The sequence below is a fragment of the Engystomops pustulosus genome, chromosome 7, assembly GCF_040894005.1.
Source record: "Engystomops pustulosus chromosome 7, aEngPut4.maternal, whole genome shotgun sequence".
NCBI classification, from domain to species: Eukaryota; Metazoa; Chordata; class Amphibia; order Anura; family Leptodactylidae; genus Engystomops; species Engystomops pustulosus.
Genome location: NC_092417.1, coordinates 77243730 through 77261982, shown reverse-complemented (window position 1 = coordinate 77261982; position 18253 = coordinate 77243730). Strand labels below are relative to the sequence as shown.

Below are 18253 nucleotides of genomic sequence, written 5' to 3'. Positions count from 1 at the left end.
TTTTGCTTGAGTCACATATTACAAGGCAACATAGCAGGTCACATATGAGTCACACACGTGTAAAATATGACAACACTTATTTAATTAAACTAGAAAGCAGACACTTAACAAACAGGTTCAGGGCTGACAGAATCCAGCAAGAATGATGCCGTGACAACTGCATGTCTCACAGAGACACAGTGATGCATCAGGACTTTGCTGCTTGCACCGCCCTGGAATGTCAGTGGGGCTTCTGTCACAGAACACCCCATAAATGCTAGGCCACAGGGGCCACTGTCTCCTGCTTTAGTTAGAGGCCACTGGGTGTTCATTTCAATTGTAGAGTTCCACAGGATCATTCTCTCATCACTCGAGTCCAGACATGAGAAGCTGTAGTTCCCGGAAGGCGCTCCCATATCGTCCACTTTGTGATGCTCTGCTCTTTACCAAACCATAGAGACTCTTAAGTTGCTTGTAGCATAGCTTACACTTCATGAGCCTGCAGAGAGAAGTCAGTCATTGGTGAATGAAACAACGTAAATTACGTCACTAAAAGAAAAAGTACGTACAAGTGGGTGTCCATAGTACAAATTCATAAGTCTTTATTAAATAAGTAAATAACGGGATTAAAAACAATTAAAAAGCACTCAAAGTGCATGAAACAAAAGACAAAACAGTAGAAATCAGTAACAAGGCAAAATAGAAAGTATATCCAAGATTTGAATCAAATAGGTAGTGTAAACATCAAATCCATCTCAAATGGTATAAGTTACGTAATAAGTATAAGCACAATCATAAAGCCAGTGTTACCCACATAATCAAAGTTGGTTGGTCATAAGCACCAGGGACTATGGAAGAATAGGGACTAATAGGAAGAATATTTAGAGTAAAATTACATCACTGTGATTATACACTGGCGACTTACCTTTCCTCACGGGAAATATCTACTCCAACAGAAGGTGGAGCAGAGAGTGTGTCTGTGATCAGCGGCAAGAACCTCTGTAAGAGAAGCTTCAGGGAGACGCAACCTGTTTGCACATAACTGTGGAGAAGGGGATACTTAGTGGTGATACTAGACAGGACATATCATGGCTGATCTGCATGGTACTCACCTCTCATATTTGCTCTGCAGCAGTTTGTCAATTTGAGGTAACACGGTTAGGCAGAGATCCAGCTTCCACAGAGATCTGAGACAGACATCAAGAGGTCAATGACAGATGAGAAGAACATCATTTACTAAACGAGGTTAGAAGACTTACCCTTTCAAGTTGATAATGTTTAGAAGATCCACAACCACAGAGAGATCATTTACAGCGACAGCAGAGTCCATTGAGGTCTACAACAAAAATATTGCTTAGTCAAAGTGGCCCCCAAACTGACTGTAAATTGCTGGTGCACATGCAGGTCTGGCTCCTACCTTGATATCCCCTGTACTCCATACCGCTCTTACAGTATCTAGGTTTCGCATTCTGCTGGTCAGCACCATGCACATTGTTTCATGGCCTTTCCGTATCTGACATACAGCTTCTTCATCCACTATCTCTGTAGGTGAAGAGCCCTTCACGACCTGCATGGATGCAAGTAGAATTTAACCCAAAATTAAAATTATAAATCATCTAACTCCTTTCAGGCTTTTACTTACTGGGAGAAAGTCTGCAACTTTAAGACCAATGGGCTCATTCCGTGCTGCTGATATCACCGGTGGATTATTGGGCAAAGCTGGAGAAGCTGGAGGGTCCAGACACACTGATGGTGTAGAAGCAGCCACTGGGGGTCTTTGGAGCTGTTCAGACTATTAGAAAGAAAACACCGAGTTATAATACAAGCAACACACACGACAGTTAGGGGGTTATGAGGATCTTGTGGATCGGAAACCGTGGCCCCCTTTGCATCCATAAATGTACCTACATTTTTCTTGGGTATGGCAACAGGCGTAACAGCCTCTGGCACTGGTGCAATTTCCTTTATAATGGTGGAGTCTGCAGACAGAAAAGAGATGGTATAGATAGAAACTGACAAGACAACAGGTGATGCCAATCCTCTGTAACTAGAACCTACTTAACAGTACCAAACTTCCCCTAGTACAAATTTATATAATTTCTGAGTATCAGAAAATTTCACAATCACATATCATAACCTGTAGGGTGCAAATGGAAACTGTAGCAATGAGAAGTACCGAAAACAAAGTCAGACATAGCTAAAGGAAAATTATATATCTTAGGCAGTGTTATTTATCTAGGACATGCAGAAAATAGGTATGATCCTACCATCCTCTGGGGGTGCTGGAAAAGGTTCACTGTTTCGTGGGGGAGTCCTTGCTGTAGGCGAAAGACATTATGAAGATCAAAGGAAGCATGATGTGATGGGCTCAGGAGAAGGCCATTCCCTGCTTACACTTACAAATTGCATTCTTGGGCTGGAAGATCTCCTTGTAATCTTCTGGATTCTGGATCTCTGCTCGAGACTCTTTCTCCTCATCATCACTGGTTGGGCTGACCCTGTGACAATGACATAACTTAGGACATAGAACCTTGACATTCAAAGTTGATGTCCCCCATGCTTCATTATTAATATTATTGTTTTCTTAGTGAACAGAAATACAAAATCAAGCCCCACCAACAAACTATTCCCAATCTCAATCCCACAGCAGTTCCCCAGTTTACAAAATAACATGCAGTATAATAGTCTGTAGTACAGAACATGCACATCAACAAGTCGATTCAAGCATCAGTCTAAGGCTACAAGTAAGCATTTAGGACGTGTGCTAGCCGTTTTTAGTACTGCGAGAGCACAAGATAATTCATTGCTAATGGCTCATGAACTCGGCCATGAAGAGGTCTTCAAACTATTCATAGGATTTCATATGAAATGTGTTGTTAAGTTTAAGGAGTAAGTTGTCTTTCAACATATTCATGGTGCTTGGGTTTTTATCTTTCCACTGGAACGCTATTATCATATTACAATGACATAATATGCAAAGGATATAGCCAACCCTTGACTGTCTGTGACTGGAATTTCAGAGACATTACCTAACAAATCAAATCAGTGGAGACTATTTAGTTTAGAGATAGACAAATACCTATCAAGTCCAATACCTCCCCAAAGGAGGGAAATATACATGTCCCACCCCTGAGACTCTGGCTCGTAGAGAACCTATCATTTTTTTTGTAAATCCCATTTCAAGGAGATGTTTAGGGATCATCAGGTAGACTTGGTTTAATAGGTAAAGACCCCATATCTTCTGCCTCAGGTACATCCCCATTTGCTCTTACCTCTTTGGATTTGTACAGGTGGTAGATGGTCGCTCATAGTTACGTCTCAAGGATGATATTGCTGGATTGGGCTGGCTAATTGGCGTTTCTTTTGGTAGAGTTCCCTGTGACCCTGAACCAGTCATTTTCACACGGTGAAGGTCAACCACAAAAGATGAGACATTGGTTTGGGCACTAGAGACTCCAATCTGCAAGACACAAGGAACAGCTCAAGTAGAGAGAGAAAGGGAAAAAAATATCAGCAAATAAGTCCACTTTCATGCTATACTTACTAGCTGGTTGTTGCAGATAGACAGGTCAAAGACTTTGCCCCAGGCTACAGAGACAGTATCAAAGCAGCGCTCTGGTTCCCAGCCATATACACGTAACGTATCGCGGCCCCCACAGAACAGACAGCCGCCATCACTGCTGAAAAGGATAGACCTGCAGAACAAAAAGAGACTACGTGTTGATACCCATTCATACATAGTAACACTGCTGGGTTAGCCTTGCACAACAATCAAGATTTTCACTGACACTTTTACAGACAGACACATATAAGAGGGCACTGGCGGCTGCAAAAATGTCTTACCTGAAGGGACTTACTTCTCCATCCATGCAGCCCACTGACTGGAACTTCTCCAGATCCCAGAAACGCACAGTCCTACAAAGTAAACCAGCCCTTATTACAGAGAGTATGGTAAAAGAGGAATGTTTTAGGGCAACCCTAATGTACCTGTCTCCACTTGCTGATGCCAGCAAATATTCATTGGGGTGAAATTCCACAATCTGCACAGGGCCTGTGTGCTCAGTAAACTCGGCCATTAATTTTCCAGCACTTAGATCCCAGAGCTGGAAAAATAAGAAAGAAGTCAGTTTTACACTCTGGGCGATGATTAAAAGGAAAACTTAAAAATGAACACAAAATAAATCAATAAAGTTATTAGACGTCTGCAGTATAACCATTTACAATGTTTAAGCCATTCCATCTCCTAACCTACCTTGACAGTGTGGTCATCTGAAGAGGATGCAAGCCACTTGCCATCTGGACTGAAGCGCAAGCAGCGCACAGCTTGTGTGTGTCCCTAAACATAAAGCAAGTAAGGGGATGGTTTGGACAAGGATGGAACTCAGTATGAACACTTGGAAGTGGGAGCAATTACCTTATAACGGAACACACAACCCTTCCTGCGCACGTCCCACAACTGCAAAGAACAAATCATAGTCAGAAGTGTACAGTTTAAGCCCCTACCCAGTGTAATAGACATAAGCCCCTACCATCTTATAGGAACAGTTAAGCAATGGGATCAAGACTCACTATTCTTTATGTAGACTGTTTATAGTGCAGATTTCAGGAGTTATCCTTTGGGAATGAGGCCTAGGGAATGGCACTATACACAAATAGGTTGGGCGACTGATATGTAGAAAAAGTACACTAGACTGTATATAGCACGGTTAACAGAAGGCCTTGAAGGGTTCGTTTGGAACCAGTTTTAGTTTTGTATATGCCCCTGGGTGGTATAAATAATGGTGTACTTAGCCTCCCTCCAGTTTAGCATGCCACCTCCATTTGCATACAGAGGATCAGCAGCGAGGTCTTGTTGACACCCGTTACAGCCTGCAACTATATTATGAGTGCACTGTCGCTGCCACATTATAAACAGAGGCTGGAGGTGACGAGAGGCGTCATGGAGTGTGACAGAGTAAGGACAGTATGGCTTATTTGTTAATTTTATAACCCCCTGGGCCAATATACGAAAAGCCCCAATCCTAGTCAACCCCCTTTAAGAACATTGTTACAATGTGTACCAGGCAAAGTAAAACGTATATCACATGACATCAGGCAGCACAATAAAAAGGTACAAAATCAAACTCAATACCTTAATGTTGGTGTCCAGGGATCCCGACGCTACAAACTCTCCATATGGATGGAAATCTAGACTGCTCACATTAGCCTTGTGTCCCATTAATGTCCTTTGTACTGTTGAGAAGCAGAGAAGGGTCATACATATGGTTTCCCCGGAACAGAATGTAAAACACAGCAATTGTGAATTTATTTTACATGTAGGGAATGTTGGGTTTATCTGTAATAACACACACACACCTATACACTTCTATGTATATTATACAGTGCCCTTATATACACATAGTTTACTTATAACCCTTTAATATATATGCATTATATGCAAATGAGTCAGGTATATGATACTTACTTTTAGCTTCTTCCATGTTCCATACCCGTATAGAACCGGACTGTGATCCCGCCACAATTAGTTTCTCAGATGTGCTGAAGCGGACACTCTCAACTGGGGATGTATGTCCTGTCAAACTCTATAACACAGACACATTAACTATGTTACAAGGGGCTGTGGTGAAGGGAAGCACTGGTGCCAGAGCCATTAAGGAGGAAACACTGGTGGCACACAAGACTGAGGGAAATGTAGGTGGCACATAGAGTGGTTGGGTGGTGGTAGATTGAAATGTGCTGTGTGTACAACAGGTAAGTTAGGGCTATGGAATAATTTCTTGTCAATATAGCTGTAAAAAACCAAAACCAGACAATTCTGAACTCAGTTGTCTGGATTAATGCAGATGACACGTTCTCCATCTAGTGTCCATAGTGTTTGTGCATTTCATCAAATATTGTAACAATGTCTCACTATGTTCTTGTAAAGGGGCTTTACCACAACATCACTAACAATGACACATCATGGAGGTGAAGAGGTTGACATCTGCCCTTCACACCATGGCCAATCTGGACACTTGCTCTCACTTAAAGGAGATCTACCACCAAGATCAAGAATTGTAAACAAAGCACACCAACATACTGGTGTGTGCCCCCTCTGGAGGGATCTGCTCTTTTAGCTTCTTATGCCCTCATTTTTACAAAAAAATGGTTTTAAAATTATGCAAAATTAGCCTGAGGGGCTCCAGGCTCAATTAACATCTATGGAACCTCTTAGGCTCATTTACATAACTTAGAAAGCCTATTTTTTGTAAAAACAACAGAAGGGGCACACAACAGCATGCAAGTGTGCTTGGTCTACTATCCGTGATCCTGGTGGTAGATGTCCCTTAATTACTGCTGAAATGATCACCTGACTTTATATTTTAGACAGGTGCTACTTCTTGCCAGATGGTCCATAACTGTATACGGATGTGCAAGTCATGTGATGCGTACATGTGATGAGCGGCCATCTTCTGTCCTGTGTCTTCTCAACAGGGACAAAATCACAGGACCCATTAAAGGGCCAGTAGCATTTTAATTCTTTATAGTGTGTCTAAATAACTAATTGCATACTAGCTTATATTCTATTAACATATTTAAATATGAATTATGTTTATTTCTGAAATAACCCTTTAAATGTTGAAGACCAAACCAAAAACGTGGGTATACGGTATTCTCTATCAGGTCAGAAAAGTGGACCATTGGATAAGACCGCATCTTATATGGGATTTGAATAGAGTACTTACCTGAAGATAAATGAAAAAATATGGGGTAGATGGATCGACATTCCTGGTTTGCCTTTAAAAGCTCTTTAGTAACCCAGGGCAGGACTAGAATAGTAGTTGTATCTGGGCTGTTTGGTGACCATTTTGACGTATCCTATTCTTAATGAGGGTTTAGGGGAAGGGGTTTCCTGAGGGACTGCCTCTTGTGATGGGTGGGTGTAAGGTGGGGGCTTTCTGTGGTTTTTCTGTTGATGTGGTACATGTTTTGTGTCTGTTTTGTTTGTTCAAAAGAAAAAAAAGAGAAAAAGGCAGACGGACGGAAGGACAGGCAGAGACTGTGCAGATGTTAGTGCTAGAGACACGTAACATACACACATTATGGGCTGGTATATTGTAGTTAAAAGAGGGTCTCTAGGTGGAGCATTGGAAGGGGTTAGAGAACACTGGAATAGGGGGGTTTCATTGGTCATGAACAGTGTTTGAAGGGGGTAAGTATACTCTTGTTACAGTTCCTTCTCTGCTCACCATTATACAGTTTGGTTTATTGACGGACCACAGATTGACACGACAGTCTTCTCCTCCTGTGGCCAGCAAACGGCCGGAGCTCTTCCCGAGGGCAAGGGCTGACACATTGCTGGCATGGGCCACTATTTCTTCTGTAAGGAAAGAATGGAGATATCAGGACACACAAGAAACGGGCAGAATAATCCAACCTCGCCCCTAAATACTCACGTAACTTCCATGCTGTTTTTGTCATTCCTGGGGCAGCCATGTTTAAATGCCAAGGGACATTCACATTACAGGGATGAAACCGTTGCTGGGTTTGGGGGGTGTACCCCCCAGTTCTTTACTTCAAATGCAATGTGATCTGTGTAGTTATGATGCTTGAGGAATTCAAAGATCTAGGGGTAAAATCACATCATAGAGTCATCACAGGACAGGGCACCCTCCATACCAATCCTCCCTAGTAACTTCCCTGCTGGGGACAACTTATAATAACCACAATAATTAACTCCCCCCCCCCCCCCCCAATACTACACCCATGCTACAGCCATGTACCTGCACCCACCAAGCCTAAACTTCAGACCCTAAAAGTAACTACCCTAGGGGGTGATCGTCTCGCACATAATTACCAGGACGAGTGAGGGGATCTCCCGCTGCCTGAAAACAGAGAACAGCTACAGCAATAACAATCCATACTTCGTAACATAAATTAATCCTGCTGATAATACACCACCCCTTCATTACTGACCCGACAGTACCTCCGACTACACACACTGATAGACGCATCAGACGGATGGTAAACCAGTCCTATAACACAGCACTGCATCCACCTGGATAATACTACCCACAACCTCGTGCACCCCAGCATTACCACCACCCCACTACTCACCTACCTTGTCCCGGTCTTCAGACACCAGTTTATAATCTTCGCTTTCATTCGCGGTTTCCTGACAACAGGCTTCAAAACAAACGTAAATCCACTCCCCCTAACGGCCTGCGCGTCCCCTCTGACGTAAATACGCAAACGTGAGGCATCAGCGCCATGATGGTTACTGGCAGATTAGTCACTGAGGAGAGAGTCCTTCAGGTTAAACGTCGCTGCTGTATCATGATCTGTATTAGTAGGGCTGAGCTATCATGTTCTGTATACGCTAATATATCAGGAGAGATATAATGTCACCACTATATAATAATAATATAACTAATATGTGGGGAAACCTGATGTCATCACTATATAAGAAAAAACTAATATCTGGAAATCTGTGATGTCATCCTTTTATAATAATATAACTAATAGCTAGAGAGCTGTGACGTCATCACTGAATACGAAAAAACCCAATATGTAGAGAGCTGTGATGTCATTACAATATAATAAAATAACTAACAACAGGAGAGCTGTGATGTTACCACTACATGATATGATTACTATAAGGAGAGCTGTGATGTCACCACTATATAATAATATGATTAATATCAGGAGAGCTGTGATGTTACCACTATATAATAATATATGATTAATATCAGGAGAACTGTGATGTTACCACTATATAATAATATAATTAATATCAGGAGAGCTGTGATGTTACCACTATATAATAATATAATTAATATCAGGAGAACTGTGATGTTACCACTATATAATAATATAATTAATATCAGGAGAACTGTGATGTCACCACTATATAATAATATGATTAATATCAGGAGAACTGTGATGTCACCACTATATAATAATATGATTAATATAAGGAGAGCTGTGATGTTACCACTATATAATAATATAATTAATATCAGGAGAACTGTGATGTCACCACTATATAACCATATAACTAACATCATGGAGAACTGTGATGTTACCACTACATAATGTGATTAATATAAGGAGAGCTGTGATGTCATCACTACATAATATAATTAACCCCTTAAGAATGCAGTACCATTTATTGGATTCTGACTTGCGTCTCTTTATACGGTTATAACTTTTGAACACTGTTACTTATCAAAGCGATTCTGAGATAATTTTTCCCCACATGTTGTACTTCATTTTAGTGGTAAATGTTGGATGATAAGTTTTGCGTTTATTTACAAAAAAAAAAAGAAAATAACATTTCCCATTTGTCTACTTTACATTTTCATCATTTTTGTGTCTTGATAATTTTTTGTGTCTGGATAATTTATTCTGACGTCACGTGGCTTACAAATCGAATATCGATTTTCTGTATTTTCAGAATTGACAATTTTGGGGATAAATACTGTTTTGTAATTGAATCAAAATGGAGGTGAAATTTAGAATGGTCAAATTGTGCTGGTTATACGTTCATTTAGCCCTAAAATATACACATTTCCAAAAGATAAAAAGAGAAAACCCACCATACAATTTGCTCTGCAATTTCTCCTGAGTGCAGAGACCCCCCACATGTGGCCGTTACTTGTTTTATGGGCGCACAGCGAGGCGCAGAAGGGAAGAACGCCCTGCAGCTGCCAGGATTTTAGTTTTCAAATTGGCCCCTTTTGTAGGCTATAAAATTTTCGCTTTTCCGTTATTGGGGCCATGTGACGGCATTGTTTTTGCTGGATGAGATACTTTTTCCAGTGTTGCCATTTTGGGGTTGGTATCACCTATTGTTGAAAATTTAGGAACTCGTTTTTGAGGGCAGAAGTAAAAAAGCATCAATTCTGTACTGGATTTTTGACTTTTTTTTTTTGTGTTCACCGTATGGACTAATAATCCTGTTATCTTTATTCTATGGGTCAATACGATTACAGGGATACCAGACATGAATATATTTTCTTATGTTTTACTACATTTGTCAAATTAAACCGTAATGTGGGGAAAAATCTATCATTTTTGCATTGCCGACTTCCAAGTGGCATAACATTTTTAATTTTTTGGCTACAGAGCTGGTTGTCTTTTTGCGGGACATGTTGTACTTTGAACCAGTATCATTCTGGAGTACAAATGTTTTTTTGATCACTTTTTATTGCATTTTTTGTAAGAATAGGTAAAAATGATAATTTTTGGTGGGTTTTTAACAGTTTTTTTTAACGGCGTTCATTGTACAGGTTCAATAATTATTTGCTTTACGGGTTGTTACGGACACGGTGATACTATATATGTGGGGTTTTTGTTATGATTTAGACTTTTTTTTAGTTATATGTCTCTTTATATGTTATGGAGCTTATGGGCATTTTTATTGATGTATTACTTTATTTTTTATTGAATAACATTTTTTTTTTTTTTACTTTTTTATCTGATTGCTTGTTCATGATAATATTCTGCAATACTCATGTATTGCAGGGTATTAGCAGTGTCAGCCTATGCACATGCATAGGCTGACACTGTGCCTGAAAGATGACGTCACAGACGCCATCTTACTGGCAGTGCCTGCAGGCAGCTCTGGGGCCCGCAGCCCAGGTAAGAGCCTGTACAGCTATCCTGTCCTTACAGGGGTAATGGCTCATACTGTGTTAAAGAGAACCCGTCATGCAAAATAACCCCCTAAACTAAATATATTTTCATAAACTGTTATTAGAGAGCATTGCCTCTATCCCTTCACTGTCCCTCTACATGCCTGTAAACAGTGGCGTAACTAGAGTCCACTGGGCCCCGGGACAAAATTCCTAATGGGGCCCCCCCGCTCCCCCCCAACTATACCTAAATAAAAAAAACCTCAAAACCCTTTCTGCTAACCGATATTTCAGTGATTATTACATATTCTGCCCCCCACAATTAATTATTACAATCTCCCCCCCCCCACAATTAATTATTACATATTCTGCCCCCCCCACAATGAATTATTACATATTCTGCCCCCCCACACAATTAATTATTACAATCTCTCCCCCCACACAATGAATTATTACATATTCTGCCCCCCCCACAATGAATTATTACATATTCTCTCCCCCCACAATTAATTATTACATATTCTGCCCCCCCACAATGAATTATTACATATTCTGCCCCCCCCACAATTAATTATTACAATCTCTCCCCCCACACAATGAATGATTACATATTCTGCCCCCCCACAATGAATTATTACATATTTTGCCCCCACAAATGAATTATTACATATTCTGCCCCCCCCCCACAATTAATTATTACAATCCCCCCCCCACAATTACTTATTACATATTCTACCCCCCACAATGAATTATTAAATATTCTCCCCCCCCCACAATTAATTACATATTCTTTCCCCCCTACAATTATTACATATTCCCCCCCCCGCACAATGAATTATTACATATTCTGCCCCCCCCCAATGAATTATTACATATTCTACCCCCCACAATGAATTATTAAATATTCTGCCCCCCCCCCACAATTAATTATTACATATTCTCTCCCCCCCTACAATTAATTATTACATATTCTACCCCCCAAAATGAATTATTAAATAGTATAACCCCCCACAATGAATTATTACATATTCTCCCCCCCCCACAATGAATTATTACATATCCCCCCCCACAATTAATTATTACATATTCTCCTCCGCCACAATTAATTATTACAATCTCCCCCCCCCCCACATAATGAATTATTACATATTCTGCCCCCCACAATGAATTATTACATATTCTGCCCCCCCACAATGAATTATTACAATCTCTCCCCCCACACAATGAATTATTACATATTCTGCCCCCCCACAATGAATTATTACATATTCTGCCCCCACACAATGAATTATTACATATTCTGCCCCCCCACAATTAATTATTACAATCCCCCCCCACAATTACTTATTACATATTCTACCCCCCACAATGAATTATTAAATATTCTCCCCCCCCCACAATTAATTACATATTCTTTCCCCCCTACAATTATTACATATTCCCCCCCACACACACAATGAATTATTACATATTCTGCCCCCCCCCAATGAATTATTACATATTCTACCCCCCACAATGAATTATTAAATATTCTGCCCCCCCACAATTAATTATTACATATTCTCTCCCCCCCTACAATTAATTATTACATATTCTGCCCCCCCCCACAATGAATTATTACATATTCTACCCCCCAAAATGAATTATTAAATAGTATAACCCCCCACAATGAATTATTACATATTCTCCCCCCCCCACAATTAATTATTACAATCTCTCCCCCCCCCCACATAATGAATTATTATATATTCTGCCCCCCCCCCACAATGAATTATTACATATTCTCTCCCCCCACAATTAATTATTACATATTCTGCCCCCCCACAATGAATTATTACATATTCTGCCCCCCCCACAATTAATTATTACAATCTCTCCCCCCACACAATGAATGATTACATATTCTGCCCCCCCACAATGCATTATTACATATTTTGCCCCCACAAATGAATTATTACATATTCTGCCCCCCCCACAATTAATTATTACAATCCCCCCCCACAATTACTTATTACATATTCTACCCCCCACAATGAATTATTAAATATTCTCCCCCCCCCCCACAATTAATTACATATTCTTTCCCCCCTACAATTATTACATATTCCCCCCCCCCGCACAATGAATTATTACATATTCTGCCCCCCCCAATGAATTATTACATATTCTACCCCCCACAATGAATTATTAAATATTCTGCCCCCCCCACAATTAATTATTACATATTCTCTCCCCCCCTACAATTAATTATTACATATTCTGCCCCCCACAATTAATTATTACATATTCTACCCCCCAAAATGAATTATTACATATTCCCCCCCCCACAATGAATTATTACATATCCCCCCCCCACAATTAATTATTACATATTCTCCTCCGCCACAATTAATTATTACAATCTCCCCCCCCCACATAATGAATTATTACATATTCTGCCCCCCCACAATGAATTATTACATATTCTGCCCCCCCACAATGAATTATTACAATCTCTCCCCCCACACAATGAATTATTACATATTCTGCCCCCCCACAATGAATTATTACATATTCTGCCCCAACACAATGAATTATTACATATTCTGCCCCCCCCACAATTAATTATTACAATCTCTCCCCCCCCCACATAATGAATTATTATATATTCTGCCCCCCCCCACAATGAATTATTACATATTCTCTCCCCCCACAATTAATTATTACATATTCTGCCCCCCCACAATGAATTATTACATATTCTGCCCCCCCCACAATTAATTATTACAATCTCTCCCCCCACACAATGAATGATTACATATTCTGCCCCCCCACAATGAATTATTACATATTTTGCCCCCACAAATGAATTATTACATATTCTGCCCCCCCCCCACAATTAATTATTACAATCCCCCCCCCACAATTACTTATTACATATTCTACCCCCCACAATGAATTATTAAATATTCTCCCCCCCCCCACAATTAATTACATATTCTTTCCCCCCTACAATTATTACATATTCCCCCCCCCCCCCGCACAATGAATTATTACATATTCTGCCCCCCCCCAATGAATTATTACATATTCTACCCCCCACAATGAATTATTAAATATTCTGCCCCCCCCACAATTAATTATTACATATTCTCTCCCCCCCTACAATTAATTATTACATATTCTGCCCCCCCACAATTAATTATTACATATTCTACCCCCCAAAATGAATTATTAAATAGTATAACCCCCCACAATGAATTATTACATATTCTCCCCCCCCCCACAATGAATTATTACATATCCCCCCCCCACAATTAATTATTACATATTCTCCTCCGCCACAATTAATTATTACAATCTCCCCCCCCCACATAATGAATTATTACATATTCTGCCCCCCCACAATGAATTATTACATATTCTGCCCCCCCCACAATGAATTATTACAATCTCTCCCCCCACACAATGAATTATCACATATTCTGCCCCCCCCCCACAATGAATTATTACATATTCTGCCCCCACACAATGAATTATTACATATTCTGCCCCCCCCACAATTAATTATTACAATCCCCCCCCACAATTACTTATTACATATTCTACCCCCCACAATGAATTATTAAATATTCTCCCCCCCCCACAATTAATTACATATTCTTTCCCCCCTACAATTATTACATATTCCCCCCCACACACACAATGAATTATTACATAATTATTACGGGTTCGGCATGTTGCGGATCGGGTTGATGGATTACTGGGAGGGGCTGGTGAGGAACCAGCGGTCATGGTCCACATTGGCACTAATGACAAAGTAACAGGTAGGTGGAAGGTCCTTAAAAATGATTTCAGAGATTTAGGCCATAAGCTCAGGGCAAGGACCTCAAAGGTAATTTTCTCCGAGATACTGCCTGTACCACGTGCCACACCAGAAAGGCAGCGGGAGATCAAGGAGGTAAATAAGTGGCTCAAAAGTTGGTGTAGGAAGGAGGGGTTTGGGTTCATGGAGAACTGGGCTGACTTTTCTGTGGGCTACAGGCTCTACAGTAGGGATGGGCTGCACCTCAATGGGGAGGGGGCTGCTGTTTTAGGGGAAAAAATGGCTAGAAGGTTGGAGGAGTGTTTAAACTAGAGACCTGGGGGGAGGGCAACTACACTTGTGCAGGGCAAATAGACGGTGTACATAGAGAGCTGGGAAGAGTCATAGTCCATGAGGGAGGAAGGGGGGCTGGAATGAGATTGTGGAATAAGGACAAAAGGAATACGGACAGGGAAAACCATATAAAGTGTATGTACACAAATGCCAGAAGCCTCACAAACAAAATGGAGGAACTGGAACTCTTGATGTTGGAACGGAAATATGAGACATGGCTGGACAGTAGCTATGACTGGGCTGTTACTATAGATGGTTATAGTCTTTTTAGAAAGGATCGTATAAATAAAAAAGGGGGAGGGGTTTGTTTATATGTGAATTCTTGCCTCAAGCCCGTCCTGCGAGATGACATCAGTAACGCAAATGTGGAGTCCCTATGGGTGGAGATGAGAGGAGGGAAAAAGAATAATAAAATATTACTAGGGGTTTGTTATAAGGCTCCAAATATAATGGAGGCAGCAGAGGAAATGCTGATAAGTGAAATGGATGCGGCTTCAAAGCATGGTGAAGTACTTATCATGGGGGACTTCAATTACCCAGATATTGACTGGGGGGCAGAAACCTGCAGGTCCTTCAAAGGTAGCAGGTTCTTGTCAACAACAAAAGACAATTACCTGTCGCAACTAGTCCTGGAGCCAACAAGAGGGGGGGCACTGCTGGACCTTATCCTTACCAACAGACCTGATAGGGTATCAAAACTACAGGTTGGGGGGAACCTGGGGAATAGTGATCATAATATCATTGATTTTGTATTACGCTTTACTAAGCACGTTAGTGAAGGGGCAACCAACACTCTAAACTTCAGGAGGGCAAATTTTCATCAACTAAGGGAAGACCTTAAAGGCATAGACTGGGATAATGCTCTCAAAGACAAAAGCCCCCCCCAAAAATGGGACTTTTTCTCATATATTCTGAAAAAGTCCTGTGAGAAACACATACCTTATGGGAAAAAGCATAAAAGGAACAAGAAAAAGCCTATGTGGCTAACTAGTCTTGTAAGGAAAGCAATAAGCGAGAAAGATAAAGCGTTTAAGGTGCTAAAACGTGAAGGTAGCGATGAGGCATTACAGGATTATAGAGAGAAAAATAAATCCTGTAAAAAGCAGATAAAGGCCGCAAAAATAGAGACTGAGAGAAATATTGCCAGGGAGAGCAAAAATAATCCCAAATTATTTTTCAAGTATATAAATGATAAGAAACTAAAAACAGAGAGTGTGGGTCCCCTTAGAAATAACATGGGGGTCATGGTGGAAGGAGATGAGGAAAGGGCCAATCTACTGAATGTCGCCTTCTCAACTGTTTTTACCCAGGAAAATCCCCTGGTGGAAGACACAATGAGGAATAATGTAAATTCTTTTTGGAATGTCAACAGTTTAACCCAGGAAGAGGTACGGCGCCGCCTCGCATCCACTAAGATAGATAAATCACCTGGGCCAGATGGCATACACCCCCGGGTTCTGCATGAATTATGTACGGTGATAGACAGACCGTTATTTTTAATATTTGAAGATTCACTGAGGACTGGTTATGTTCCACAGGAATGGCGCATAGCAAATGTGGTACCAATATACAAAAAAGGATCAAATAGCGATCCTGGAAACTACAGACCCGTAAGTCTAACTGCTGTGGTGGGGAAAATATTTGAGGGGTTTATTAGAGATGCTATCCTGGAGTATCTCACTGTGCACAACCTTATAACCCAGCGTCAGCATGGGTTTATGAGAGATCGGTCCTGTCAGACTAATCTGATTGGTTTCTACGAGGAGGTAAGTTCAAGACTGGATCTGGGGGACCCTGTGGATGTTGTATATCTGGACTTTTCAAAGGCATTTGACACCGTGCCACATAAATGGTTGGTATATAAAATGAGACTGCTGGGAGTAGGAGAAAATCTGTGTATCTGGGTAAGTAATTGGCTTAGTGATAGAAAACAGAGGGTCGTCATTAATGGCACATTCTCAGATTGGGTTGATGTTACCAGTGGAGTGCCACAGGGGTCAGTATTGGGGCCACTTCTTTTTAATATTTTTATTAATGACCTTGTAGTGGGTTTACACAGTCAAGTTTCAATATTTGCAGATGATACTAAGCTGTGTAAAGTAATAAATACTGAGGTCGATAGTTTAGCATTACAGAGGGATTTGTGGAAGCTTGAGGGATGGGCAGAGAAATGGTTGATGAGGTTTAATGTAGATAAATGTAAAGTTATGCACTTGGGCCATGGAAACAAAAAGTATAATTATGTTCTAAACGGTCAATTACTTAGTAAAACTGAAGCTGAAAAGGACTTGGGCGTATTGGTGGATGGTAAACTTAATTTTAGTGACCAGAGCCAGGCGGCTGCTGCTAAAGCAAATAAAATAATGGGATGTATCAAGAGAGGAATAGATTCTCATGATAAAGACATAGTTTTGCCCTTATACAAATCCCTGGTCAGACCACACATGGAATATTGTGTACAGTTTTGGGCACCAGTATATAAAAAGGATATAGTAGAGCTGGAACGGGTGCAGAGGAGAGCAACCAGGATTATTAGGGGAATGGGGGGACTAGAATACAATGACAGATTACAAAATTTGGGATTATTCAGTTTAGAAAAAAGACGACTGAGGGGAGACCTCATTACAATGTACAAATACCTGAACGGACAGTACAAGGATCTCTCCAAAGATCTTTTTATACCTAGGCCTGTGACCAGAACAAGGGGGCATCCTCTACGCCTAGAGGAGAGGCGATTCTACCATCACCATAGACAAAGGTTCTTTACTGTAAGAGCAGTGAGACTATGGAACTCTCTGCCGCAGGAGGTTGTTATGGCGGACTCTATGTACATGTTCAAGAGAGGCCTGGATGACTTTCTGGAGAGAAAAAATATCACAGGTTATGTGGATAAAACATTTATTTAATTCTTGAAGGTTGGACTTGATGGACTTGCGTCTCCTTCCAGCCTTATATACTATGATACTATGATATTCTGCCCCCCCCCCCCCCCAATGAATTATTACATATTCTACCCCCCACAATGAATTATTAAATATTCTGCCCCCCACAATTAATTATTACATATTCTCTCCCCCCCTACAATTAATTATTACATATTCTGCCCCCCCCCCACAATGAATTATTACATATTCTACCCCCCAAAATGAATTATTAAATAGTATAACCCCCCACAATGAATTATTACATATTCTCCCCCCCCCACAATTAATTATTACATATTCTCCCCCCCCCCCACAATTAATTATTACAATCTCTCCCCCCCCCACATAATGAATTATTATATATTCTGCCCCCCCCACAATGAATTATTACATATTCTGCCCCCCCTCCCACAATTAATTATTACAATCTCTCCCCCCACACAATTAATTACATATTCTGCCCCCCCACAATGAATTATTACATATTCTGCCCCCCCACAATTAATTATTAAATATTTCCCCCCCACAATTAATTACCACATATTCTGCCCCCCACAATTAATTATTACATATCCCCCCCCCAAATTAATTACCAC

The 18253-nt window shown here is 40.7% G+C and overlaps 1 protein-coding gene across 8 annotated transcripts; it reads right to left on the bottom strand.

Moving 5' to 3' along the window:
• Window positions 1-60: 60 nt before the first annotated feature.
• Window positions 61-8228, bottom strand: KATNB1 (katanin regulatory subunit B1). 8 transcript variants are annotated; one of them, XM_072116934.1, is made up of 21 exons: window positions 8077-8200; window positions 7743-7844; window positions 7416-7585; window positions 7209-7339; window positions 5444-5561; window positions 5111-5211; window positions 4394-4435; window positions 4232-4315; window positions 3967-4082; window positions 3823-3894; window positions 3524-3674; window positions 3252-3439; window positions 2380-2477; window positions 2247-2297; window positions 1888-1958; window positions 1622-1771; window positions 1397-1546; window positions 1239-1315; window positions 1092-1166; window positions 905-1021; window positions 61-478 (listed from the first exon to the last, which is right to left on the bottom strand). In XM_072116934.1, exons 3-21 carry the CDS (start codon window positions 7453-7455, stop codon window positions 346-348), a joined length of 1965 nt encoding a protein of 654 aa, XP_071973035.1. In that variant the 5' UTR covers window positions 7456-7585; window positions 7743-7844; window positions 8077-8200; the 3' UTR covers window positions 61-345. The 8 variants fall into 8 exon arrangements, with proteins under 8 accessions (XP_071973035.1, XP_071973032.1, XP_071973036.1 ...); XM_072116931.1 differs by having other exon boundaries at window positions 7753-7844; XM_072116935.1 differs by having other exon boundaries at window positions 8081-8200.
• Between the last annotated feature and the right edge of the window lie 10025 nt (window positions 8229-18253).